The sequence below is a fragment of the Molossus molossus genome, unplaced genomic scaffold (genome assembly GCF_014108415.1).
Source record: "Molossus molossus isolate mMolMol1 unplaced genomic scaffold, mMolMol1.p scaffold_m16_p_16, whole genome shotgun sequence".
In the NCBI taxonomy this organism is placed as follows: domain Eukaryota; kingdom Metazoa; phylum Chordata; class Mammalia; order Chiroptera; family Molossidae; genus Molossus; species Molossus molossus.
The window spans coordinates 19,203,933-19,231,637 of NW_023425351.1; the positions used below are offsets into that span (position 1 = coordinate 19,203,933).

A 27,705-nucleotide genomic window follows, 5' to 3' on the forward strand; every position below is an offset into this window, starting at 1 on the left:
ATTGCCTCCTCCTATTTGGACCACATTGCTTCAGTCTCCTGACTCCAATTTATATCATTCCTGTTGTCATTCCAAACCTTCCTAAAGCATCGCTGCCGTTGCTCTCTTCCCCTGCATAGTTCTCCTGGAAAGCAGAATGAAGATAGATCACAATTCTAACCTTATTTCCACATTCCTTTTCACTTACCATGGCACAGGCAAACTTGTCATTTCTCCCAATTCAATAGTCTCTGTGCTCTTAGATATCACTGTTTATGTGGTTCCTTCCATGTCCAGCGTCTAAACCTTTCACATTCTTCACAGTCCAATTGAAGATGTTCTAAAATCTCCGAGCCATAAGTGATCTCTCCTCATAGTTCCCATACACTCTACAACCTCTATTACTTTCTACCTAATATCTTATTCACTTATGTAATTATGAAAACCACCATGACCATTAGCTCCTTCTGTGGATTAGTGTGAGCCAGTTGCTCTGCTGCGGCTTTGTGTACGTGATCTCATTTATTATTACCAGTGAGACTGGTGCTATGATTCTCCTACAAATGAGGAGGAAACTAAACCACACAGAGAGAAATTACCTTGCTAAGCTTGCACAGAACAGACACAAATTAAGTCAGAATCTGCTAGCTCCAAACCCTATGCTTTTAGTGATTTTACTTCATTGTTTTCCAAGTACATATACTTTAATGTCTCCTACCAGTTTCCATCTACTAAGAGAAATGTGAAAAAATACCCTTCTTATCATATGTGTCTCCCATAAAGTAGATCTTCATTAGATCTTTGAACAAATGCCTCTTGACTGCTTATTCAGTTTCAGATACCTCAAATTTTAAAAAAGAAGACATTAAATGATAAGAAATTGCATTAACTGTGTAAGTGAGCCAATAGATGCATTTGACTTTATTCTCTTCAATTCTTGGGAAAATCTAGAAGGAGTTGGACTAAATGTGATAAAATATTGTTTTTTGTCTATCAACCATTTTTTTTCATTTAAAACAAAAAAAAAACTGAACTGAGGACATTCTAAATAGTGAGTTATTGTATATGCACACAGACACACACACACATACACACACACGATATGCTTGTTCACCCAGATATACAAACAAGAAAGAACCTGGCAAATTTCTAAATTGTAATTTAAGAGCTTTAGTGTCTATGTCACCTTGAATGATGGGTACGAATACTTTGTATTCTTGTGCCTGTATCCAGAAATGGTAGGCTTGTCAGGATTGCTCTACAGAGACATAGCCCCTTATCTTCATGCTTCACATGAGTGAGAAAACATTGTTGTGCTATTTTCTCTAGTCTAGTTCAAAACCAGGACATTGTTCAAGAGCATTGTCCTTTGTATTCTATCCTCAATGAGCATATGGTTGAGTTGGAGGTGGACTGGATCCCATATACTTTCCATATGTTGTTGTCATACAGGGTAGAAACAGGCCAACTTTGAAATGACTGTACTTGTTTTTATAAAAGATACCCCATTTTAGTTGAGGTTCTGTGACCTGAAATGAACCAAAAATTCAGAGAGAGGATAATACACTGTAGCTTGCTCCTTATTTAAAACTCCACACATAGGAACCAGGCCTTGCTTGTGATAAAGTATTTAAAGAATATTAAATACATTATTCCTTCTTTCTGATGCTGAGGCTTTGAAAGCCAGATATTCACATATTACAACTAATAATAAACCAATAGGCAACTCATTTATTCTGATGTTACAAGAAATTATATTCTTAGGTTAATATAAATCCAAAAGTTTTCTTTACAAATGATAATAGAATACAATTAATAGAAATTAAAAATGAATTGCATGGTTTTTTTCTTTAATTTTTTTATTCACTTGTTCTTCCTCTTTCCTTTTTTTCTTTCTCCTCTTGATATTCTGAGCCTATCAAACCATGAGAAGCAGAGTTAAATCCCAGTCTTCTGTTCTCTCAGTGATCATCCCTGCTGAGAAAAGCCGTTTCTAATTTGACTTTCCAGCTAACATTCAAGGTAGTAAATTTAATATTAAGCTCTTGCAAATATTAATTCTACCACAGCAAAGCTAAATATTTTTATTAGCATCTTCCTTGCATCTAATATTTTCAGAACACTAATATATATATTTTTACTTTTCCTCTATTATGCCCTTGAAAAACATGGATTCATTTGCCCAGTTGTACAATGACACATGGGGGAGACCATCCAGCTAAAACCTGATTTACATAGGAAGTATTCAAACCCATCTAGGAAAATATATCACCAGACTTCCCCTTGCAGACCATTTTTCTGAGATTCTCAGCCTTAGAAAAGGACACAGTACGTTTACCTGAGCAGAACACAATTCCATTTTGCACATTTCCCATTGTCCTGCTGCCATTACCACCATGAAGAGATGCAACCAAGAGGGGCAGACCTATAATCCCTGCAAGTACAAAGATTGCCTCCTGTTGGAATGTGCTTTCCAATTCACAAAGCTCCTTTGCACCGTCATTTTGTATAACTCCTGCAACAACCCTCTACATGGAGGAACAGGAAATTACCCCTCGAAGTACTTCAGTCTCTATAGGTAGTTGTATGCTTGGTGAGTGGCAGAGCCAGGATGTCAAGCCCTAAGTACAGGCACTTTTGTTAACTTGACCAAAAGAGCGTTCTTCCCATATCCAGAGGCCAGAATGCATCCAAGGAACTGCACATGGAGCCCACGTTCCTCTCCACCTTGGCTTCTGCACCGTTTTCCAAGGAGGGGCCAAGCACACAGTAACTGTGAAAGCCATGCTGTAGTATTTGAGTAATTCACTTTGAAAGAAGCTTCAGATGGGATGAAGAGGTAAAGAAGCATGCCCAGGTAGAATGTTTTTGGATAGATATTTGGTGGCCAACGATCTGCAAAATTACTGCATGGTCTAAGAAGGACCTTAAAATTTTTTCAAGAAAAAAATTGTAAACACTTCTAGATATTGAGTGTGAAGGTAAAAGGTTTCAAGACAGAAATTGCCAAAGAAGTTAACTACTAATTTTAACAGTCTTCTTGCTGTGATATGCAGAAAAATTAGCATAGGAATAAACACTGTGATTTCAGTATTGACTATGTGGCTTCCCACTACTAAAAAATAGTTTCACTGGCAACCACATCACATCTGTATGTAGTTATCAGACCACATTTAGCTTCGTTTTTCTTGTGTGAGTCTAGCTCTGGGAGCTGGGTTCTAGACTCTTCACCAAAAATTGAAGGAACAAAGAAGTCACTTTTTGAAACATAAATATCTTTTTATTGGTAAAGCACTTATTATTTTCATCCCATTTGTATTATGTTGTTGATTTAGATTTTAAAGCCTTAGGAAGCAATGTTGGGTGCTCAACTTATACAAACAACAGTAGAACCTAACAAGTAAGTCACTGTTCATAATATCTAATTTCTCACAGTATAATGGTCATCCTCATGTTGATAAACCATTAATAAGTTCTAATTAATATAAATTAATATTTGGGGGAGGAAAGTTGAAATTTTCTATTTTCTGGTGACAGTTTTTTTACATTTCATTGGCTTGCGGTTTATATAGTGCTTTCACATACATTATCACATTGGAGCCTTTAATTATCAATCTAAAACTGACATAATCCATACCTGAATGTGTAAATACTAAGTAAATGTAGAGAAGGATTAAGAAAATGTAAATATTTATTTGTCTCTATTAGTTCATTTTGATACAAGAACTAAACTGCATTGATAGAATTGTGATTGTAGGCAACATAGAAAATAGCTTTTCCCCTCTGTGTTATTAGAGTTCAAAAACATGTATAAATCTAAATGAATTGGAAGAATGAAGAAATTCTTGAAATGTCATGTTGTGTTTCCATTTCCACAATTTGTGTGAAGCTGCTGAATTGTTTATGACCATTTTGGTTTGCATAGCAACCTGTTAGAAGGTAACTTGTAATGGTAGATTACATGGAAATTTACCATGGCATACTGAACACTTTAGTAAGCATTTTTTAAAACATAAATTTTATTTAGAATAATTTCAGATTTACAGAGTTGCTGTGAAAATAGCACAGTGTTTCCCTATAACATTATTGGTCACTAAAGTCCATTTTTGATTCAGATTTATTTAGTTTTTACCTAATACCTCTTTTCTGTCCCAGGATCTCATTCAAGGCACGTTACATTTGTTCTTCACGTCTCCTTAGACTCCTCTTGGCAGTGCCAGTTTCTCAGACTCTCCTTGGTTTTTATAAACCTGACAGTTTTGAGGAGGACTGGTCAGCTTTTGATAGACTGTCCCTCAATTTTAATTTGTCTAATGTTTCCCCTTGATTAATCTAGGGGTTATGTTTTTTGGAAGAAAGAACAAAGAGGCACCATTTTCACCATTCTATCAGGGCTAACTATTCTCACCGTGAATAATTCCTGTTGATGTCAACCTTAAGCACCTGGCTGAGGAGGTGCTTACCAGCTTTCTCCACTATAGAGTTACTCTTTCTTACTCCTTTCCACACTGTCGTCCCTGGAAGGAAGTCGCTGTGCTCAGTCTCCACTTAAGGAGTGGGAAGTTATGCTCCACCTGCTTGAGGGTGAAGTACATAAAATATTTGGTGTGGCAGGTATTTTAAAATAGAAAAGGCTGGGACAATTTCATGAGTTCAATATGTCAACATAGGAAGGAAGAAAAAGATGAGGAAATCCATATGAGGAAGCCAAGAAGTAATGAATTTAAGATCACAGTCACAGCTACCGTATGAGGTGGGGTTATGCTCCTCAACAGAGGTGACTTGAGACACATTCCATTCAACGTTTTCCTGCCCATCAAGTTCCTCTGGAGAAGTGAAGCATTTGAACATTTGAAACTACAATGAACTCCAGCATCCTTTCACTTTTTTCCTGGGATCATCCCATGAATATAATCATTCACTACCAATGCCTCGCTTGCAATAACGTTTTGGTCTTGGAAATGCATACTTTCCAGGAAGAATTTATTGTCTTTTCTTGGGAATGTATACAAATGAATCTGTGATGGGAAGAGGTGTTACCTCTCATTTATATACAAGTAAAATGAGGTAGTGATTAAAGTGATTTGTTAAAAATCTTTATAATCAATGATTTTCATCTTCACCATTCAACTAAAAGTGATGGCTTAAAATTCTCCAAAGATTTACTTGTTACCAAATACAACGGCCCTTTCTTCCTCCTTATTCTCCTAAATCTTTCTGTTATATTTGACTTGGTTATCTACTCTCTGCTATTAGATAGTTGTTGCTGTGTAACGAACCATCCCCAAACCCAGTGGCTTAAAAAAGCAATGATTTATTACAGCTCACACATCTGTGGAACAGCTGGAGTTTATCTAGGCTGGGTTCAGCTGGGTAGCTCTTTTTCTTACGAAGATCTGTTTGTTGGCCGGGGAGTCACAGTGGTCTGTGTTTCTCATCCTTCTCTTCAGCTCATGCTGGCTGAAGCATGTTTTTACCACAGCAATGGCAGAAGACAAGAGGACCGTTAGCAACATCTGAGGTTTTTAAGAGCTAGGCTCAGAATTGGCACACTGTCATTTCTGCTACACGCCATCTGCTAAATCAAGTCACATAGCCATGGGGTGGAAAATGCATGCTTTTATTAATGAGGTCAACACATGGTGTGTTGATGCTCAAATAAGTGAAGAACTGGGGCCAGTGATGCAGCAGTGTAATTTATCATATCCTGATTTCTTGAAACACAGTACTCTCTTGATCCTCTCACCTTTCATTTCCTCGGTTTTTCTTTCTTCAACGTCAGCACTGTCTGTAGGCTGTACCCGAGGCTTAGCCTTTCAGTCACGAATTTTCCATGTGTGTATTCTTGAAAGTTTATCTGGGATCAGACTCTCTAATTCCTTAATAGTCATTTCTAGCTTACCACTGGCCATTTTCATATGTCCATTGAGAATTGCTTCAACTCGTAATCTTTGGTCCCATGCTCCAGTTAAATCAATATTTCTTTCTAACACAAAGCTGTGTCTCCAAAAATGACTTGGGTCTTTAGATCATGTTTGACATGAATGCAAAACAAAAACCAAGCAAAGCCCTAATGAAAACTTTATCCTATGTTAATAGGAATTTGACATCTCTAAAACTTAAAAGAGAATATGTCTGAAAAAAAAATGAGGAGAAGGGTATTAAAACAATTTCCTATGAGAAATGGTTAAAATTGTTAATAATTTTCTAAAGTCTAGTGATTTATATGGGGCTTCATGACCACCACATTCAGATAATTGAAAGTGCGTGGTATGTGAAGACCTGAGGTTTTATCTTTTTAGCAGAACCACACCCAATGGTTATATTTAAAGGAGGAAAATTATGGCTCACTGTGCTGAACACATTTTTAGTAAAAAGAACTGTACAGAAACAGAATGAGCTCATATCTGTATCTTCCCCTGTGTCACACCTAAATTTCCTTGCTCTTGCTTCTCTCAATAATCTCTCAAAATTCTCTCTTTTTTTCAAGGTTTATCCCAAGCCTTCACCCTTCCATAAACCCTTCCCTTACTACTCAATTGTATTGATCCTTTTTAACTTATCTTACTAATCTCCTATCCCATCCCAACTAAATTAAGGGCTCTTTTAAAGTAGAAATATAACATACTATTGTGTGTGTTCAAGTATGAAGCACAATACTGAGGTTATGATAAGCATTCAGTAAATTTTTACTGGTTTACTGTTCCATCACAGATTTTCTGATTTTAAATCTGGAATCACTAGACATGGTTAGATTTAAATGCATGAGAATCTGATCATTTCACACTGATTTTACAAGAGGATATGGTTTCTGATTCTAATGATAGCCCAAAGGAAGTAACAGATTTTACCATCCCTTGCCATCCAAGGTTATATTTTTTTACTTACTAAGAAAAAGACACTGAATCCTCTAATTTCTTAAATTTATAGTTCTGATAATTTGTTGGGATTAGCAGAGTGAATATGTCATCATTTCTTCATGTCTGGAAATTATTTAAAATAAAAATCAGCTGGTGAATGGGAACGTAGGATGTGGAGGAACACATCATACACTGGAGAACTGTCACTCTCCTTTGTATTCAGGTCTTCCTGTTGTCATAGTTACCAATGGACTCAAAGCAATTTCCTTCCCGAATCACACTCTGTAAACCTTCAGTGAAAATAAGCTATTCTTCATGATTTCTTTTTATCTCCCCACGAATTGAAGCTAAAAAATAGCATCAATTATATGGTTGTTTTACACTTTTAGCAAGATTTTAAACAAACAAACGGAACAAGAGGTTTAATCTAAATAAGCACTCTGATTAAGGTCTCCCCTCATTTTTTCAGCACTGATTCTTTGAGTAGCTAGGTAGCGGGACACACTATGATAATGGCCCAGCCTATCCTAAAGGAGATTAGAGCTCTGTGGGGGAAGCGAGGGGTAAGGGATGCATTTCACTGAAAGGGCTGTGGTGAAGGCAGAGTATAGAGACCCCTGGAAACAAAAGCGAGCCACCTCATAAGGTTAGGGGCCCTGGTGCAGTCAGATCAAAGGGAGGCTTCCTCCTGGGAGTCTGGGAGCACTTTTCCTGTGAGGTTTAGCAAATGCATGTTCCGTCAACTTGGGGTACAAAACACCAATGTTACCCTGTAGGCTGGGCTCACAAAACCGCGGAGTGAGGAGGCCAGCGCTGCACAAGCCAAGTGTGACCCCTGCTGCTATTCACGCACAGCCTCTCCTTTCTGCTCTGGCTGCAGGAACTCCTTCACAGACATCCTCCGTGCCATCCTGCTGTCCTTGGAAGTCCTTATTGAAGACCCAGAGCTTCAGATAAATGGTTTCCTTTTAATCATAGACTGGAGTAATTTTTCCTTCAAACAAGCCTCCAAACTGACACCTTCCATCCTCAAACTGGCCATCGAAGGGCTGCAGGTATGCTCAATGAATGTGCAACGCCAGACTGTGTATGATAATGCACTTTTTTTCTTATTGCAGCCAAAGCAATATTTGTCTTTTAGAGCAGAAACAGAAAACAGATAAAATTCACCTGTGATATTCTATGTTTTTACCTCAGCCTGAATTCAAATGTTGTGTTTTTTTTTTAGACTTCATTTTCATTAATAACTCTGAATTACTGTTGCCACAGGTACAAATTACCTACTGTAGCAATTATGAATAGAGCTTGGAGATATTTAGCCTAATTCATCTGAGAGTTTACAAAAATTAAAACTACAAAATATCTGCTTTATGAGCATGTCCTATATAGAGGTGGCATGAGAGCTTTCCGGGGTTTCCAGAAGTACCTCTGTATCCCCAAAAGGCCCCTGTGGATGCTCACTTCTAGAATGCAATGTGCCGCAGGGTTTGTGCTAAAGTAGAGCCCAGCGGTGCACACAACAGAAGCAGCGGAAGTCTGCTTTCTGTTTGTGTGGACGTTGGAAGCCTTTGGGGAAGGGTTTTCTGTGCTGTGTGAAGGTTAGGCTGGTCAGTCTCTGGGCTCCCTTCTACTTTTAAGGACCCGTGATTCTATGAAAAGTATTAACAAACTCAGGTGATGCTACTTAGCTTCTTGGTGGTACATTACTATAGCTCAAAAGCACAGGCACAGTTCGGGGAGATTCAGAATGAACACAAATGAAACTCATGTCCCTTATTAATCTGTGGTAAGATTTACTCAGTGGGGTGATCCTTCTTCCCAAAAAACAGCAGTAATATGCAGCTATGTAGACAGTACACTATTTGCTAATTCTCAGATGAAGCAGCCATTATTCATGCACTTTGTAGTGCATGACTAGGAAACAGACCAGACAACAATGTGGGATAGCCAGAGGGAAAGGGAGGTAGGGGAGGTGGGTAAGGGGGAAAAACGGGACAAAAAGAGTTTGCTTTGGGTGATGGGTGCACAATGCAGTGTGCAGATGATGTTTTGTTGAGTTATACACTTGAAATCTATATGGTTTTGTGAACCAATGTCATCCCCAATAAATTCAATTTAAAAAATTCAATAATATTCCAGTTTCTCTAGGTGCTTTGGCCTTACTTCTGGGAATAAAACGTTGTGCACCTAAGTCTCCAACTGAACACTGAAAATGCAGATGTTGCAAATTTCAAGCAATGAAAATAAAATAAATAAACCAATAATAATTTTTTAAAAGGCTTAAGACTAGGAATACCATTTTAATCACCCATCCTACTCTATGTGAGGAGGAATTAGTGGATCTGTTTCCTAAGCTGGGGCTTTTACCTCTTTGGCTCCCAGCAAATATTCAGCAGGCCTCTGAGAAACATGTTTATTGAATGGACCTTATTTGATTGGAATGGTTTCCTACTTCAAGGGAAGAGAAATGGAGCAAGTATTTCAGAAGAGGGGGAGCAAACCCCCACTGTTCCAGGGGTGCCCAGTTGCCCTGGGTGGCTACACCATGAAGTGTATTGGGACTATACTTAAAAATTTTAAAATGTTTTTAATTGATTTTTTAGAAAGAGAGAGAGAAACCTGGGTGTGAAAGAGAAACATCAATCAGCTGCCTCTTGCACGCCCCCTACTGGGGATTGAGCCTCCAACCCAGGCATGTGCCCTGACCAAGAATCGAACCAAGACCTCTCAGTTGGGGGCATACCTTAAAGTTGCTTTTGCATTTCTGCACTCCAAGGAGCATCCTGTCTTACCTTAAAATTCTGAGTCACAGGTTCATATGTTCTCGACCAATCACTTTCTCTTAACTCTGACTCCTGTTCTCCAGCCTCCTCTCATCTAAGCCTCAGAACATTTGATCTCTCTCTCCCTAAAGCTTTTATCAAAGGAGTTTTAAAGTAAGCTGCAAGGTTTATTTCATGCCCTATAAGTAGGCTGACCATGTTTCTAGGATATTCTGTGGTAGTACAATCTTCATTTAATTTTCAAAAAAGATAATTATTGCATGTATAAGTAGCTGTGATTTAAGTTCTCTGCATTTGTAACTCCCCCCCCCCATAAATCAAGAAGGAACATGTCCTTTATTCAACTGTGTATTCTAGTTTTTCTTTCTGAAAAATGTGAGGATTATATAAGTCCCTTGCCAAATTCACTTGGCTAATGTGGGTCTTATTGAGTTAATGCATGTGAATATGCTTTAAAAGTAAAGCTATGCATAAGCTTATAAACTATTTTTACAAGAAGTACTAGGTGACCTTTTGTGGGGCTAGGTGGGTACCCTTTAAGCCTTCCCTTGTCACGTAGCAGAATCTGGAATAAACTCTATGATGTCCTAGAGCTCTGATTAGGGAGAAGCCTCTACTGGAAGAAGGGGAGATGGATGAGGCCAGGGAGAAAGTGGAGAAAATGGATATCCTTTCATCATGTCACAGAGCAATGGCCTTGGCCCCTTTATTTCCTTTTATAGAGCAAGCCAAGTTCACCGTGACTGTGGGAGAACATCAGGCTGTCCTGGAGTCAGGCTATCTGAATGGGGACACAGCTTTTTCTATTTTTTTTTTTTTTTTTTATCCTCACCAGAGGATATTTTTCCATTTTTTGTACAGATAGAATGGGAGGGAGAGAGAGGAAGGGAGAGAGAGTGAGAAACATCGACGTGAAGGGACACATCGAGTGGCTGCCACCCACAGGGACACAGCTTTTTCTGTGAACCCTGCCTGCCCAAGCCCTGAAAACCTGGGACACTTAGACAGGCTCAGTTCCTCATGCCAGGAGAAATAGCCAATGGTTGCAGGGGAGGCTGACCTGGGTGCAGGTCCTCCATCTAGGATATGACTCCCTGTACTATTTATCTTGTTGTCTTGGCAACTGTGAAGAAGCCCTCAAGGTCACTGCTATGAGTAGTCAGCTCTGACCAACTACTGGTAACTTCTCACACCCGACTATCCTCTCTTGGGCTTTGGGGACATTCAGACACTATGGTCACTTATCCATTGGCTCTCCCAGTGACTTTTCTTCATTACAAGGATAGTTTCCATCCTTAGTTTAACCACCAAACCCTTCTAACATCTCAAAAAAGTCATAATTGGTTCTACGAAGAATTTATGCCTTTGTAGTCACATTGTTTGTTGTACAAGGAGGTTCTCATCCAGGCCTTCATTTGTCATCCATGGAAGGTTCAAGATAAATTTCTCAATGCCAGCAAGGGTGAAGGCATAGACCGGTGGAGAAAAGAAAAGCTGTATAAAACCAGTGTCAATGAGAGAATAGAAGCCACTGCTCTTCCTTCCTCCTCTGCATCCTCAGAGAGATCTGAAGAAGTAAGGATCTCTGCTAGACACATGGGAGATTGTGGGGAAGAGAGATCCTATGCTCTAGTGAACGAAACTTGCTCTCTCTGCTGTTCTGCATGTGTCGGGTAGATGTTTGAAAGTAGGAGAAAGAATCAGACCACTTATGGGCTAGGGCATCTGGTTGGGATTTCAGCTGTTTATCAGAGTTGTCTAGGATTACCTGCTACTCAACACCTGGAGAATTCGGGGCCCGGAGATATGACAATCTTTTCTGTAATAACTAATACAACCCCTTCTGCAGGAAGAAGGGGATGGGGACCACTGCTTATACAGTGAGAAGTCAAGGTCATGTTTGGTCATTCTTGTACCCGCATCATAAACTGGTTTCAGAACTCCTAATGTTAGCCCTGTTGCCTTCATTCATAGTTCTCAATACGACAGTCATTCAATGAGACATTTAGTTACTAATTGTAGTAGGTTGGGCTCTCCAGGGACCAGATTTGAACACAGAGATCAATATGCAGGAGATTCATTAGGGAGTGCTCTTGGGATCAACATTTGTGAAAAAAAGCTATGGAAGAATATTTGGCAGCAGGAGAAGATAAGCTGGGGTTCCGTCATTTCTAGTGAGAGCCTCAGGCATTCTGAAGCTGAGATGATCCTTCCGAGTTGTCCCTGATTGGGTAGCAACTTGGTGATAGTCTTCTATTTAGGTCTACCAGTTGTATTTCTATGTTTCTAAAGACAATTATATGTATTCATCTGAATAACAAAGCAAAAGTGATACAATGAAATAAAAATAGTCTTTTCAGCAAATGTTGCTGGAAAAATTAGATATCCATATGCAAAATAACAAAAATAAAAACAAGAATCTAGACACAGACTTTATACTCGTCACAAAAATTAACTCAAAATGGATCACAGACCTAAATGTAAAATGCAAAACTATAAAAATTCTAAAAAATAACATAGGAGGAAACATATGTGACCATGGATATGGTGATAACTTTTTAGATACAACACAAAAGCAAAATCCATGAAAGAAATAAATGTTAGGTTAGATTTCATTAAGACTAAAAATCTCTGCTCTGAGATTTTTCAATGTCAAGAGAATGAGTAAAAAAATCTACTGACTGGCCCTGGCTGGTTTGGCTCAGCAGTTAGAGCGTTGAACTGAGGTCCAGAGAGACCTGGGTTTGGTTCCCACTAAGGGCACATACCTCGGTTGCAGTTTGTCCCAGTCCTGGCTGGGTCGTGCGGGTGGCAGCCACTTGATGTGTCCCTTTCACATTGATGTTTCTCTCTCTCTCTCTCTCTCTTCCTCCCACTCTATCTGAACAAAAAATGGAAAAAAAAAATGTCCTTGGGTGAGGATAAAAAAAAAAAATCTACTGACTGGGAGAAAATATTTGCAAAAGACACATCTGATAAAGGTCTATTATCCAATATGTACAAAGAACTCTTAAAACTCAACAATAAGAACACAAATCATCCAATTTAAAAATATGACCTGAACAGATACCTCACCAAAGATGGCAAATAAGGATATGAAAAGATACTTCACATCATGTGTCATCAGGAAAATGCAAATTAAAACAATGACATATTACTACACACCTGAATGGAACACTGATAATCCCAAATCCTGGCAAAAACATGGAGCAACAAGAAATCAGTCACTGCTGGTGGGAATGCAAAATTATATAGCAACTTTGGAGACAGTCTGGCAATGTCTTAGAAAACATACTTTTACCGTATGATTCAGCAATCTTGCTCTTTGGTGTTCTAGAGGAGTTGAGAATTTATGTGTACACAAATGTTTATAGCAGTTTTATTTATAATTTCCATAATTTTGAAGCAGCCAAGGTATCTTTTAATAGGTGAATAAACAATGGTATATCCAGGCAATGGAATATTACTCAGCTCTAAAAAGAGAGGAGATATCAAACCATGAAAAGACATAGAGGAACCTTAAATGAAAATTACTAAGTGAAAGAAGCCAATCTGAAAAGGCTACATTGTGTATAATCCCAACTATTTAACATTTGGAAAAAGCAAAACTGGGGAGACAATAAAAAGATGAATAGTTGCCAAAGACTGAGAGTGAGGGCGGGGAGGGATGAATAGGCACAGCTCAGAGGATGTAGGATACTATAATGATGGCTACATGTCATCAAACATTTGGCTAAACCCATAGAATGTACAACATCAAGAGTGAAACTTAATGTAAACTATGGACTTTGGCTGATAATGATGTGTCAATGTAGGTTCATCAATTGTAACAAATGTACCTTCTGGGGGGGTGTTGCTAGAGGGAGAAACAATACATGCGTGGAAGCAGGGGATTTGTGGGAAATCTCTGTACTTTCCCCTTAATTTTGCTATGAACCTAAAACTGCTCGAAAGTCTTCTTAATATTTAAAAATGCAATTATACTGCCTCTGACAACAATAATAAAAAAATGGCATGTGCAAATAACTTTGGTTATGCGCTTCACAGGCTGAATTAATGAGATATAACAGTAATCATACAGAAGACTGCTCTTTAAGGGATTATCAGATTTTTAAATCAAAAGACACCAGTATCAGCTCATCATGAAATTCTAATATTCCTCCTTTTAGAGCAATGCTTTAAAGAAGTGTCATTGTTTAGAGTATTAACTTGCCTCAGTTGCATAAATATTCTATGAATATTAGTTCAAAGAATTCTAGTCAAAAATGAATTTTGAGAATGCCTGGAAGTCATTTTCTCTTACTCTGCCATTTGATCTCCTAAATGTGGTCACTAATGCCTAAAAGAGTTGTTGTATCTCTTCATTACAACTTGTTAAATTTTAATCAAACTGAAAGAATTATTTATGCCACCAGTTTAACACAGCACAGCATTCTTCTCAATTTTGCTGGAGAATTCTGGCAGAATGAGCCACCCAATGAAGTCTTGCTCTTGAGTTTTGTAATGTTTCCAAAATCAATTTTTGGAATTATTTCCCATAAATCATTGTAGCAACCAACACCTCGCCATTACAACCAACACACCACATTTATCAATGTTCAGCCAACCCAGATACTTATAGAACTTACTGTGCTGAAGTGTTTTACGTAGGAAGAGGTACAGCCTTGTGTCCCATTAGCTTTTTACAAAACATTTTATTTATTTTAGGGCCCAGACATTTGTTAATAGTTTAGGGAAGCTTACTTTTTTCACTCACCAGAGATCTAGGCAGCAATCCCCCCCCCCCCCATTTCTGTGCTCATTTATCAACTCGCTGTCTTTATTCAAGATTTATTGCATGACCATTTTTGTTATTGTTAAATATGTTTTTATAATACTTATATCAGCTTTGATTCAAACTTTCCCAATAGCTTTGAGCCAGGCTAGTGGAAAGGACAGTCCGTTGCTTTTCCAGCATTTAACCCAAGGGTCGGACGGGACTGGGAGCCATGCTCAGAGCTCAGGCTACTGCTAGGCATTCACTTCTTGAGTGTCTCTTTTCATTACGCCTGTTGAGACCCTTGTCTGCTCTCTCTAGCCTTCCTCCTATATCCTACGTTTTCAAACATTTCCCAAAAACATATAATTTGTTCACTCACCCTTGGAAAATTCAAAGTGCCATATTCACTCAAAAAGATTAGAACAGTAAAAAGTCTCTAAGTCAGTGGCCAACAAGACAGTTCCTGAGTATAAATGGTTGATGGTGTGATTAGAAATTTGAAAAGGCAGGTCGGGCAGATGTATGTCAAGTTAGTAGTAGATTCACACTAATCAACAGTCCATAACTCAGACAGGCAGACATACTGACTCCTGATGTATTCACTCGTGCAACGTAAAATGTGGGTCGGAGACTCTTCTAAACAGGATTACAGCAGAGAACAAAGCTGGCCTGGCTTCCTGAAACTTACATTCTAGGGTTTTATTAGCCATCGAGTAGTCCACAAACCAGCAATATCAGCATCACCAAGAGCTGGTTAGAAATGCAGAATCTCAGGGCCTACCCCAGACCTTCTGTATCAGAATCGCATGTCCAGTTCTCCAGGTAATTTGTATGCACGTTGAAGTTGGAGATGCTCTAACAGATGGCATTACAGTATAATGGGAAGGATCTCAGCCTCCAGTGAACTGGACTCTCTGGGAGGGCCTGTTACAGCCCACACCCCAGAACCACTGACTCATAGACCTGGAGCAGGAGCCATGGGTTTGCCCTTCAGAAACGTTCCCAGGTGCTGCTGGTGCTGCTGGCACAAGCACACTTTGACATGGGTGACAGCAGAGTCCAAATATTTGTGGTTCCGCCCTGGCTCTGCCAATGAAAGACCTCAGCAGGTCACTTACGTCTCTTGGTTTCAGTTTTGTTATCTGTAAAATGTGGTGTCATAACAGTCCTGCCTCATAGGTTTATGGTGAAAACAAAATGGTACATGAAAACCGTCTGTCAGTGCTCACTGAGTGGCGGGGTGTTATCTGAAGAATGCGATGGCCAGCACTTACCCACGGGCTCCTGTGGCTCTACTGCACAGGTTTAAATAAAATGGCTCTCCAGTGCCCTGGTTCTATAGGTTTGATCCCTGAAAATCAGACCTTACCTGTCTACTCATTGGCCTTGAAGGGAGCTCCCTCTCCCTGTTCACCTTAGTTAATGACTTAGGTCCAGATCGGTGTCCCCTGCCCAAGCTCTGGCATTTGAGGTGCCTTTTCTTTCTATTCATGTGTTATGATCCTTTTAATTACATCACTCGACAATTTACTCCCAACACCTTCACCGCTGGGTGATTAATGGGGACAAAATTCACCTTTTTCATTCTGTAGGATTCTTTTTAGCAGTAACATTTGCAGTGTCTTGTATTGATCCATACAGTTTTCATGTATTAAAGAATATTAGGTTGGACAGATTAAAAGGAGAAGATGTTTGTATTTGCCAAGAAGATTCTTAATTTATGTTTTCTAAACACTCCAGGTATGTTTGAAAAACACTTTTCCTCTAAACTACTTTTTACCTTCTCAGGCGGCAAAGCTGTAATTCTGAATTTGCAATCATGCAATATGTTATTATGGAAATATTAGAGGAATAAAATCTCTCCTTGAATGCTCTAACTTGTTAAGTATCAATTAAACTCAGGAAGCTAATTAGAGCTAATGACACTCCGGTGATCCTGATGGCAGACAGTATGGCCCATTTAAACTGTTCCAATTAAGTAGGTCTATCTGTGGCATACTTTTGAGAAATAGTTTTTCTGGCTGGACTCTCATGCATTATAGACCCAGCCAATGCTCTCATTCATCCATTCAAGTAATAGTTACTAAGCTTTTACTTTGAGTCTGTTACAAAAGTAAACAGATGCAGTTCTTGTTCCCGAGAGGCAGACCTACGCTGAGAATGCAGCAGCACATGCAGAAAGGGAGAGCGTGTCAGGTGAATCCCGTCCCAGTTCAGGGAAGAACTGTTAGGAATGGCATCCTGGGCACAGTCACACCTGATTCCAGCAAATTAGTGCGAATAGCCAAGTGAAGGCGGGGTGAGAAAAATGTCAGGCAGAGAAGATAACATGGGCAAAAACACAGGGGCAAAGCACAGCTCCTTGAGAGGGAGGAAATGAGTTAATTCTGTATTCCTGCAGAACTTAAGGGCCAGGTAAGGAGCTGGCATGTCCCTGTGCCACGGTAAGGAGTGTGGTCTTTTCCTGCAGGCACTGGGAGCCACTGGACATATTGAGGCAAATGGCAACACAGAATGATTTTTCACACGGGTCGAAGTGGTGGGTGTGAGCGGGGAAGACTGAAAGGCAGGGGAGCCGACTGAAAGACAACAGTAAAAATTCAAGTAAGAAATGAATCTAAGCTAGGAGTGATAGAGGGATCCAATAACTAAATAGGCAATAAAATAGAGCATTGCTTGGTGACTGGACTCTTGGGAGAGGGAAGCAGTAGAGGAGGAGTCAAGGATAAAGTTTAGGTGGGCAGTGGGGTGAGGGTGGGTGGTGGTGCCACCCTACAAAATGGTACGGAGGGGAGCAGGTGGGTATGGGGAGATAGTGAGCATTGAGAGGTGGGTATGCGGAGATAATGGACATGCTGACTTTAAGATTCTATGGGACATTTTAATTGTTTACATTAAGTCTGAGCCAAGGAGAGAGGTCTAGTTTGAATTTATTGAGTTGGTGGTATTTAAAGTTAGAGGAAAAGAGAAAAACTATGGACTGAGAAACAATGACTGTGAAAAGAACATAAGCAAAGAGAAACATAAATGAGCAAGTGAGATGAAGAGAAGCCCACAAAAGAGAAAGGGGAGCCTGGCCGATGTGACTCAGTAGAACCCTGCACCAAGAGGTCGCTGGTTCAATTCCCGGTCAGGGCACAAGCCCAGATTGTGGGCCCGATGCCCAGTGTGGGGCATACAGGAGGCGGCCAATCAATGTTCTCTCTCATCAATGTTTCTGTCTCTCTCTCCCTCTCCCTTCCTCTCTTTCTAACATCAATAAAGAATTTTTTTTTTTTTTTAAAGAGAGAAAGGGGAACATTGAAATAGAGGACGTAAGAAGAATCAGAAGCTGGTCTCCTGACAGAAACTAAGCAAGTTAGGGCTTCAGGGAGGGAGATCGTTTCATTGTCGCAGTGAGGGTGGCCTCTGGACAACGCTGGACTGAGGAGGAAGGGAGACAGGGACATAATCAGGAATGTGCCCCTCAGACCACGGGGGGTGGGCGGATAAAGGAAACGGAGGAGACAACAAGATGGTAGTGAAAGAAGTATTGCATCTCACTTTTTATCAGATAAGATTTTCAGTGGAGAAATATATTAAGGGTCTTCACACTGCTGTGGAAGAGCAGTCACTTTTTTAATAAGATATTTTTATTAATTTCTAGACATAGAGGAAGGGATGGGGTGAGGGGAAGAGAGAGAGAGAGAGACATGGATGAGAGTGGAGTATTGATAGGCTGCCTCCTGCACACCCCTTACAAGGATCAAGCCTGCAACCGGGCATGTGCCCCACTGGGAATTGCAACAGCAACCTTTTGGTGCACCAGACAACACCCAACCAACCGAGCCACACTGGCCAGGCCTGAAGGACCGCCTTGACAAAACATCGGCCTTCATGATTGTTTACTTCCAGGTTAACAGTTCTTGGCGCGCCAGACAAGAGATCTCTGCCTCTCATTACTATGAAATAAAGTGTGACATGGCTATCCAGGGACTCTGTTCTGAATACATTATATATTTGCAAAATATGAACTACTATGTGTTCCTAGTCCTGCCAATGTCCTAGGGGAACTAGTACCACAGATTTAAGCAGTATTCCGCATTCTTAAAGGGCCCTCTGTTTGGAAAAACAAACAAAAACGGTGTGGAAAACCTTACCCTGCACAACCTTTCTCCAGGGATTAAACATTACCAAAGCATTCACCACAGCTCTTTGGTTTTATAGAATAGAAAACCAACTCAAATCCGGCTCAAGCAAAACAAAAATGGGGTGGGGGCATTCCTACAACAAAAGGCAAGGACGTCTTCCTCTGCCTGCCAGGTTCAGCTGGAGCCGGCGTTGAAGTTGAAACAATGCCACAGAACCCAGTCTCTCTCTGTCCAACTCGATTACACTTTTCTCTGTACTGACTTCATCTGCAGACACGCTTTTTCTACAGGGCAACACTGAAGACTCCAGTAGTCCCAGATACAAGAGACCTCTGGGGTCTGCATCCTTGGCAGGGGTAAGGAGGTGACAGGGTGCTCTGGCCAGACCAGAGTCAGAGCCCACTGTGTAGCAGCTGTTACGCCTGAACCACACAGACGACAAATGCTGCAGGCGTGGCCCCCACGAGATGCTGGAAAATGACACAAATTTTCACTTGGAATAAGGTAGAAAAATAGAGGGAGGTTTTCTTCCAATTCTCTACTTGCTATCCAATGCAGCAACTAGGAGTTAGGAAGTTGAGTTTTGTTTCTGTTTAGCAATTAATTCCATGGACGACTTTGGGAAAATAGCTTAACACTGTAGACCTAAGGTTCTTCATCAGCAAAAAGCAACAAGATTGGACTAGAGCAGTGTTTCTCAAACTTGACCAGCCACCAAAATCACTGGAGGGCTTGTTAAAACCCTGATTACAGGGTCTCATCCTTGGAGCGTCCGATTCAGTAGGTCGTGGGTAGGTGGGGTGAGAATTAGCATTTCTAACATGTTTCCAGGTGGGCCTGGTGCTGATTCCGGGGTCACTCTTGAAAACCCTGGACTAGATGATTCTTTACAACCCTTTTTATCACATAATGCTACAAATATTTTACCTCCACGGGGACATAGCCGTAGTGCCTACACAAGGTCAGGCAAGTCCTTACAAACCAACTCTAAACAATTAGAGTAAAGTGCAAAGACTAATCCTGAGGCAAGCTCTGTGCTGGGCAGAAAACCATGCTGGTCCTGACTCCTGCTGGTCCTGAGGTCTGCCCCCAGTGTGGGCGGCCAATGAGGGAGTCTGCTACATGTCGGCCATCCCTACCTGGGTATTTCTAGCTAAACTGCTCGGGGGACAATCTAGTATTCCTAAGAAATAAGAATACTCACAGGGCTTGACAAACTTCTCGAAGAGCTCATATTTTCTAGTCTAGGTTGAAAGGAGCAAGCGTGATTTTGCCGGTGCCGGTGCCTACTGTTAGTCTGGCACTGAAAGTGTTTTCACATCATGACTTATCTGATCCTTCCAGCTTCCCTGTTAACAAGCAGAGCAGATGACAAATCAGTTCAAAATAGAGACGTGAAGACTGGAACAACCATGAAACATTCCGAATGAGACTTGCTGGCCTCAGAAGCCAACTCAAGAGACAAGACTTTGTTGTGTCTCACCAAGAGAAGTGGACTTTGTGAGAATTAGTTGGTGATAAAACAGCCTCCTTTCACCAAAGGAAAGCATTTGTTGCAAAGAAATCAATAAGAATTATTAACCTCTTTTAACCCAAAGAAAAAATTTCAAAGTGCGAGTACTGATTTTTATATTAAGAAGGACCTAATTTTAACATCTTAAAAGCTTTTTATTGAAGCATAATATACATTGATAGAACTAGCCAAATCATAAGTGTATTGCCAAGTTAATTTTCAGAAAATGAAAGCATTTAAGTAACCAAATGTAGATCAACAGAAAGACCATTACAGGTTACCCAAAGGTATCTACCTCCCCCTCCCAGAGACTGACTCCCAGAGGTAGTTACTATCCTGACTTTGCACACCATAGATTAGTTTTTCCAGAGTACAGTGGTTTATGGCAAGAAATGAAGTGACTTATACCCTGTGTCCAGGAGCTTTTGAGTCAGTCTTTCTTTTGTGTTATAATAACACTTGCTTGCACATTTTTTTCTCTTTTTTTAAATTTTCCCGGACTACATTTTTTCCATTCGTCTTCAGAGAGAGTGGGAGGCAGGGAGGGAGAGAAAGAGAAACATCAATATGAGAGAGACACATTGATTGGTTACTTCCTGCAGGACCCCAATCAGGGCTGGGGACCAAACCGCAACAGAGGTACATGCCCTTGACAGGAATCTAACTCATGACTCTTGGTCCACGGGCGGATGCTTTAACTGCTAAACCAAACTAGCCAGGGCTTACTTGTACATTATTTGTATCAAAGTTCTAAAACTACTAATGTCTATATTTGGAATTGATTAAATAAATTATTCTTTGGGAAGTATGAAGCTAGGAAATGCATTAACACATTGTCTTCACGGAATTTAATTATCTCATGATTCTATCTCATAGAAATAGAACATGAAGCATCACATAAGCATTACAAAATTGCTGCATTAAACTTATACACTTAAGAGAATCCCTCAAACTTTCCCTCAGAGCCCCTTTATTCTCATTTTACACATGATTCCTGTTGATTTGGTCATGTGGTCTCCAAGCTCACCACATACTAAAAGTTTATAACAAGAATTTGCGGTGTGGGAACGCCACAACCTTCCCTGGCCGGTTTGGCTCAGCGGTTGGAGCGTCGGCCTGCGGTCCAGAGAGACCCGGGTTCGGTTCCCACTAAGGGCACGTACCTCGGTTGCAGTTTGTCCCCGGCCCTGGTTGGTCATGTGGGTGGCAGCCACTCGATGTGTCCCTTTACGTCGATGTTTCTCTCTCTCTCTCTTCCTCTCTCTCCCTCCTGCTCTATCTGAACAAAAAATGGAAAAATGTCCTCGGGTGAGGATAAAAAAAAAAGAATTTGGTTGAGGGGCTAACCCACATTCACATATAAACTATATCAAGACCTAACACTGTCAGAAATGGAAGAAACATAGGGGAAGGGGGGACTCAGTGGGGGAAAAAGGAGAAACATCTGTAACAAAAATAAATAAATTAATTAATTTTAAAAAAGGGGAAGAAACAATATAAGATAACATTTTACCTCTGAAACTAGAAAGCACCATGATTGAATCCCATTAGCACAGAGGTTAATGTACTCTGAGAGTATGACCTGCCGTAAAGACAGGGGTGATGTGCACAGCTGGGACCCTGAGCTATCTGGAAGAGTCTCTGTCACAATTCAATAAGCTTCATTGAAGACACTGTGAAAATGCATGAAATAGTAGAGAGAGTTTCCTTGAAAATAGTTATAATGTGATATGGAAAATTTTACAGCATAGGAGACAAATCATTAGTCACTTGTATAACTTAGACATTCCAGAAATTGTTACTTGAGAGTTTTAGCAAAGTTTTATTAAATTGTGGAAAGAGTTTCCACATTGCCAAGACAGATCCCTTTAAACGTTTATCTTATAGCTTCCCTGAAATGGACAAACAGAAGATGCTGAAAGCACCTCTTGCTGCTGAAATCTGTAATAGTCTCTAAACTCAACTTCCATTCCCCAAACCCCACTCTTGGGGGTTTAGTATAGAAAAAGTGATTCTGGTAATACTAGTAAATAAATATTAAAAATGCAAATGATGCACAACCCTACTCAGAGATAAACATTTTAAACCGGGGCATCTGGTCTTTCCATTTTACATGGAACAATGTTCTAATTATTTAAATATTTTACCTCAACATCATTTATAACAACTGCATAGTATTCCATTGTTTAATTATGATAATATATTAACTGATCCCAACTGTTGAATGTTTAGGTTGTTCTCAATTTTTTCAATATTATGTAAGATGCTGACAAAAATATATCTTACCAAAATTTTTGGTTACATGAATTCCTTCCTTGGGATTAATTTCTAGAAGTTAAATGCATCTTAAAGATGCTCTACAGAAGGGTTATTTTTAAAATATTGACCAGCAGATTCCAAAATGGTGGCACAGTGAATGGAAGCTACACAGACCACCTCCCAGGACCAACTAAAAAAAAGACAAATCGTCGGGAAAAAGCAATAGAAAAGCAGCTTGCGACGACCATATAACCAGGGACACTGAATCAATTCTGGTAGAATTGTGGAGGTGGGAGAGGGGTCTTAGCTGTGAGCAGCGCCCTCTCGGTTAAAATCCCAAGCCTGCTCCACAGCGCAGAGGGCTGGCACAGAGCACTAAAATAGCCACAGCCACTCACCTTGGGCTCCGGCAGAAGGAGAGCAAACTGGACTGGAATTGTGTGGGGACACTCGGGATTTGGAAGGCACTCAGAGCTTTAGCTGAGTTGCAGCCATGCAGGACAGTGGTCATCTTAGTCCTTCCCAGGGCTCTGGGGAGAGGTGGTGGCCCCTCCTTCGGAGATTCAACCCCCCTAGGTGGGCCATTGAAAGGCAAATTGAGGTTCATTAACAACCAGCATCTGTCCCAACCTCTGGAAATCCTCTTATGTGGAAAACATGAGGGAGTTTTTCATTCAACTGAGAAACCAAGGCTCTTAAAGTAACCAAGACTAATAGCCTCCAGGCAAGAAGCTAGAGGATAACTAAACCACTCCTGGGCTTGCAAATCTACCCAGGAAAGTAAGACTTAACAGTGGTGTTTAACATGGGTCCTCCCATGCTCATCCAAACCCAGCAGAGGGAGTCACAAACAGCAGAACACCAATGCCCACAGAAAAAATTTGGCAGCCTCCAAAACCCACTGAGATAGCCAAAAAAGGTGAAACAAAGAAACAAATCACAAATGAAAGAACAAGAGACCTCTACTGAAGATGAGATAAATAAAATGCAGTTAAGCAAATCATCAGAAGTAGTATTCAGAGCCATGATCTGGAGGAAGCTGAACACCATGAGTAAAGATATAGAAACATTAAAAATCAACCAATGGGAAATGAAAAACCACCAAGAAGAAATGAAGAATGACATAGCAGAAATAAAGAACACATTGGAAGGAATAAACAGTAGAGTAGAGGAAGCTGAGAACCAGGTCAGTGAATTAGAAGACAGGGTGGAAAAACATCAACCAATCAGAAAACCAAAAGGAAAAAAACAGTTAAAAAAACAGGAAGGCAGCTTATGAGAACTGTGGGACAACTGGAAACGTAATAATATTCCCATCATAGGAGTCCCTGAAGAAGAAGAAAATGAGCAAGGGTTAGAGAATATATTTCAAAAAATAGTGACAGAAAACTTCCCTAATTTGGTGAAGGAAGAAGGCATTCAAGTTCAAGAAGCACAGAGAGCCCCAAGTAAGAAGAACCCAAACAGGCCCACACCAAGACACATAGTACTAAAATGCCAAAAGTTAAAGACAAAGAGAGAATCCTAAAGGTAACAACAGATAAGCAACAGATTACCCACAAAGAAACTCCCATAAGGCTATCAGCTGACTTCTCAACAGAAACACTACAGGCCAGAAGGGAATGGCATGAAGTAATCAAGGTCATGAAAAACAAGGATCTGAATCCAGGACTACTCTACTCAGCAAGGCTATCATTCAAAATAGAAGGTCAAATAAAGAGCTAGCTTCCCAGGCAAAAAAAGGCTAATGGAATACTTTAGCACCAAACCAGCACTGCAAGAAATCTTGAAAGGACTGCTGTAATTAGTAGAAGAAATAGAAAGAAAAATAGAACCACACTAAACAAAATGGCAATATATAAGTACATATCAATAATCACCTTCAATGTAAATGGATTGAATGCTCCCATAAAAAGACACAGAGTAGCTGATTGGATAAGAAAGCATGACTCATCTATATGTTCTTTACAAGAGACCCACCTCACAACAAAAGACTCACATAGGTTGAAAGTGAAGGAATGAAAAAGAAATCTTCCAAGCAAACAAAAAGAAAACAACAGCTGTGGTAGGAACACTTATATCTGATAAAATAGATTTCAAAATGAAGGCCATAACTCGAGACAAAAAAGGTCACTACATAATATTGAAAGGATCTATCCAACAGGAAGATATAACCTTGGTAAACATATATGCGCCCAATATAGGAGCACCAAAATATATTAAAAATCTTCTAGAGGACTTCAAAGAAGAAATCGACAGCAATACAGTCAAAGCAGGGGACTTCAACAGCCCACAAACATTACTGGATAGATTCTCTAGATAAAAAATTAGCAAGGAAACACAGACTCTAAATGAAGCACTAGACTAAATGGATTTAATAGATATCTACAGAGGATTACACCCCAAAACTACAGAATTCACATTCCTCTCAAGTGTAAATGGGACATTCTCAGAGATAGACCACATGTTAGGACACAAACTAGGTCTCTACAAGTTCAAGAAGATTGAAATCATATCAAGCATCTTCTCAGATCACAATGGCATGAAACTAGAAATCAATAGCAACAAAAACATGCAAAGATATTTGAACACATGGAGGCTAAATAGCATGTTATTAAACAATGAATGGATTACTGAGGAGATCAAGGAAGACATTAAAAAATTCCTGAAAACCAATGAAAATGAAAACACAACAACACAAAATCTATGGGATGCAGTGAAAGCAGTTCTGAGAGGGAAGTTCAGGCCCACCTCAAGAAACAAGAAAAATTTCTAATAGACTATCTAACCTCACAACTTAAAGAATTAGAAAGCAATCAAAAAGAAAACCCCAGAGCAAGTAGAAGGAAGGAAATAGTAAAGATCAGAGCAGAAATAAATGACATAGAGACCAAAAAAAAAAAAAAGAAAGAAAAAATCAATTCAAAGGATCAATGAAACAAAGAGCTGGTTCTTTGAAAAGATAAACAAGATTGATGGACCCTTAGCTAGACTCACCAAGAAACAAAGAGAGAGAACCCAAATACACAAAATCAAAAATGAAAAGGAGAAGTAACAACTGAAACCACAGAAATACAAAGAATTGTTAACAAATACCATGAACAATTATATGGCAACAAATTAGACAATCTATGCAAAATAGACAAATTTCTAGAAACACATAGTCTCCCAAAACTGGACTGGGAAGAGATAGAAAACTTGAACAGACCAATAACAGCTAAGGAAATTGAAGATGTAATCAAGACTCTCCTAGCAAACAAAAGCCCACACCTGGATGGCTTCACGGTGGTTTTACTGAACATTCAAAGAAGAACTAATACTTATTCTCCTCGAACTATTTTTAAAAATTCAAGAAGAAGGAAGACTTCCAAACTTGTTTTATGAGGTCAGCATAATTCTAATTCCAAAACCAGAAAAAGACACTACAAAGAAAGAAAACTACAGGCCAATATCCCTGATGAACATAGATGCCAAAATCCTGAACAAAATACTAGCAAATCGGATCAAGCAATACATCAAAAAAATTATTCACCGTGACCAAGTGGGATTCATCCCAGGGATACAAGGCTGGTACAATATTCGCAAATCATTAAATGTGATACACCACATAAACAAAATGAAGAATAAAGACCACATGATTATATCAATAGATGCTGAAAAAGCATTTGACAAAATCCAGCACCCATTTCTGATAAAGTGCTCAGCAATGTGGGATTAGAGGGATCATATCTCGACATAATAAAGGCCATATATGAAAGACCTACAGCCAACATCATACTCAATGGGCAAAAACTAAAAGCATTTCCCTTAAGAACAGGAACAAGACAGGGATGCCCACTTTGCCCCTCTTATTTAACATAGTACTGGAAGTCTTAGCCACAGCAATCAGACAGGAAGAAAAAATAAAAGGGATCCAAATTGGAAAGGAGGAAGTGAAACTGTCATTATTCACAGATGACATGATACTATATGTAGAAAACCCCAAAGACTCCATCAGAAATTTACTAGACTTAATAAATGAATTTGGCAAAGTAGCAGGATATAAAATTAATGTCAAGAAATCGATGGCATTCTTTTTTAAAAATTTTTTATTTATTTTATTTTTTTTATCTTCACCCGAGGACATTTTTCCATCTTCTGTTCAGCTACAGTGGGAGGGAGAGAGAGGGAGAGAGAGAGAAACATCCATGTGAACGAGACACATCAACCCAGCAACCCAGCCAGGGCTGGGGACAAACTGCAACTGAGGTACATGTCCCTTGCAGAAACTAAACCCCGGTCTCTCCGGACCGCAGGCCAACACTCTAACCACTGAGCAAAACCTGCCAGGGCTTGATGGTATTCTTATACACCAATGATGAACTCACAGAAAGAGAAACTAAGAAAACAATCCCATTTACCATTGCGGCAAAAAAATTACGATACCTAGGAATAAACTTTTTTTTTCATTTATTGCATTTTTATTTTGAAAAATTAAAAACCTACAGAAAAGTTTCAAGACTAGCACAACAAACTCTTATAGACCTGTTGACAGATACTTAGAATGTGTCTTCCTCAAAGTTCTGGCCAGATTGTAACGTGAGGGGTCGTGAAGTGTCAGGGCAATTGTTAATAGCGGGGGTGTATTTGAATCAAAAGGTGGTGGCTTTTGCAGCTCAGATGAGCATCCTTAAAGGAGAATGCAGTTGAATGAGGACTAGCTGGCTCTCGGGATGCTTAGCAACATTTCTGTAGACGACACTTGGAGGACTCCAGCCCTACTATTCACCCCCTTTCAGACCATGACTCTCCCCCTCCTACTTCATAGAGAAAACAGACACTCATAGAGAACTCTAAACAACCTGCATTCACGTGCACTTAAAATGGGAAAAGTCTGCCTTTTCTCCTCCCAGGCTCTAGTCCCATCCTCAGAAGAAACTAACCTTGCCGACACCTTGCTCTTGGACTTCCAGCCTCCAGAACCGTAAGAATATAAATCTGGGTGTTTAAGCCACCCCATCTGCCGTCCCCTCTATGGCAGCCTACGCAAACTAATACCATTATATTATTACAGACTAAAGCAGGGGTCGAACTTCCCCATTTCAAACAGATAAAGTTTTTTTTCTTTCTTTATACTCAGTATGATGTGTCCAAATGTGCCTAGGAATAAACTTAACCAAAGAAGTAAAGGACCTATTCACAGAAAACTACAGGACATTGGTAAAAGAAATAGAGGAAGATATAAAAATGTGGAAGCATGTACCTTGTTCATGGATTGGAAGAATTAACAACATTAAAATGTCCATATTACCCAAAACAATCTATAGATTCAATGCAATCCCCATCAAAATACCAACGACATATTTCACAGAACTAGAACAAATACTTCAAAAGTTCATATGAAACCAAGAAAGACCCCAAATAGCCACAGCAATCTTGAAAA

At 39.8% G+C, this 27,705-nt stretch overlaps 1 protein-coding gene across 1 annotated transcript in view; it reads left to right on the forward strand.

Moving 5' to 3' along the window:
* Window positions 1–27,705, forward strand: part of CLVS1 (clavesin 1) — a 172,461-nt gene that overhangs the window by 55,603 nt on the left and 89,153 nt on the right. Inside the window, 1 exon segment of the mRNA XM_036264106.1 lies at window positions 7,720–7,894. Coding sequence (XP_036119999.1) covers window positions 7,720–7,894 — 175 coding nt within the window.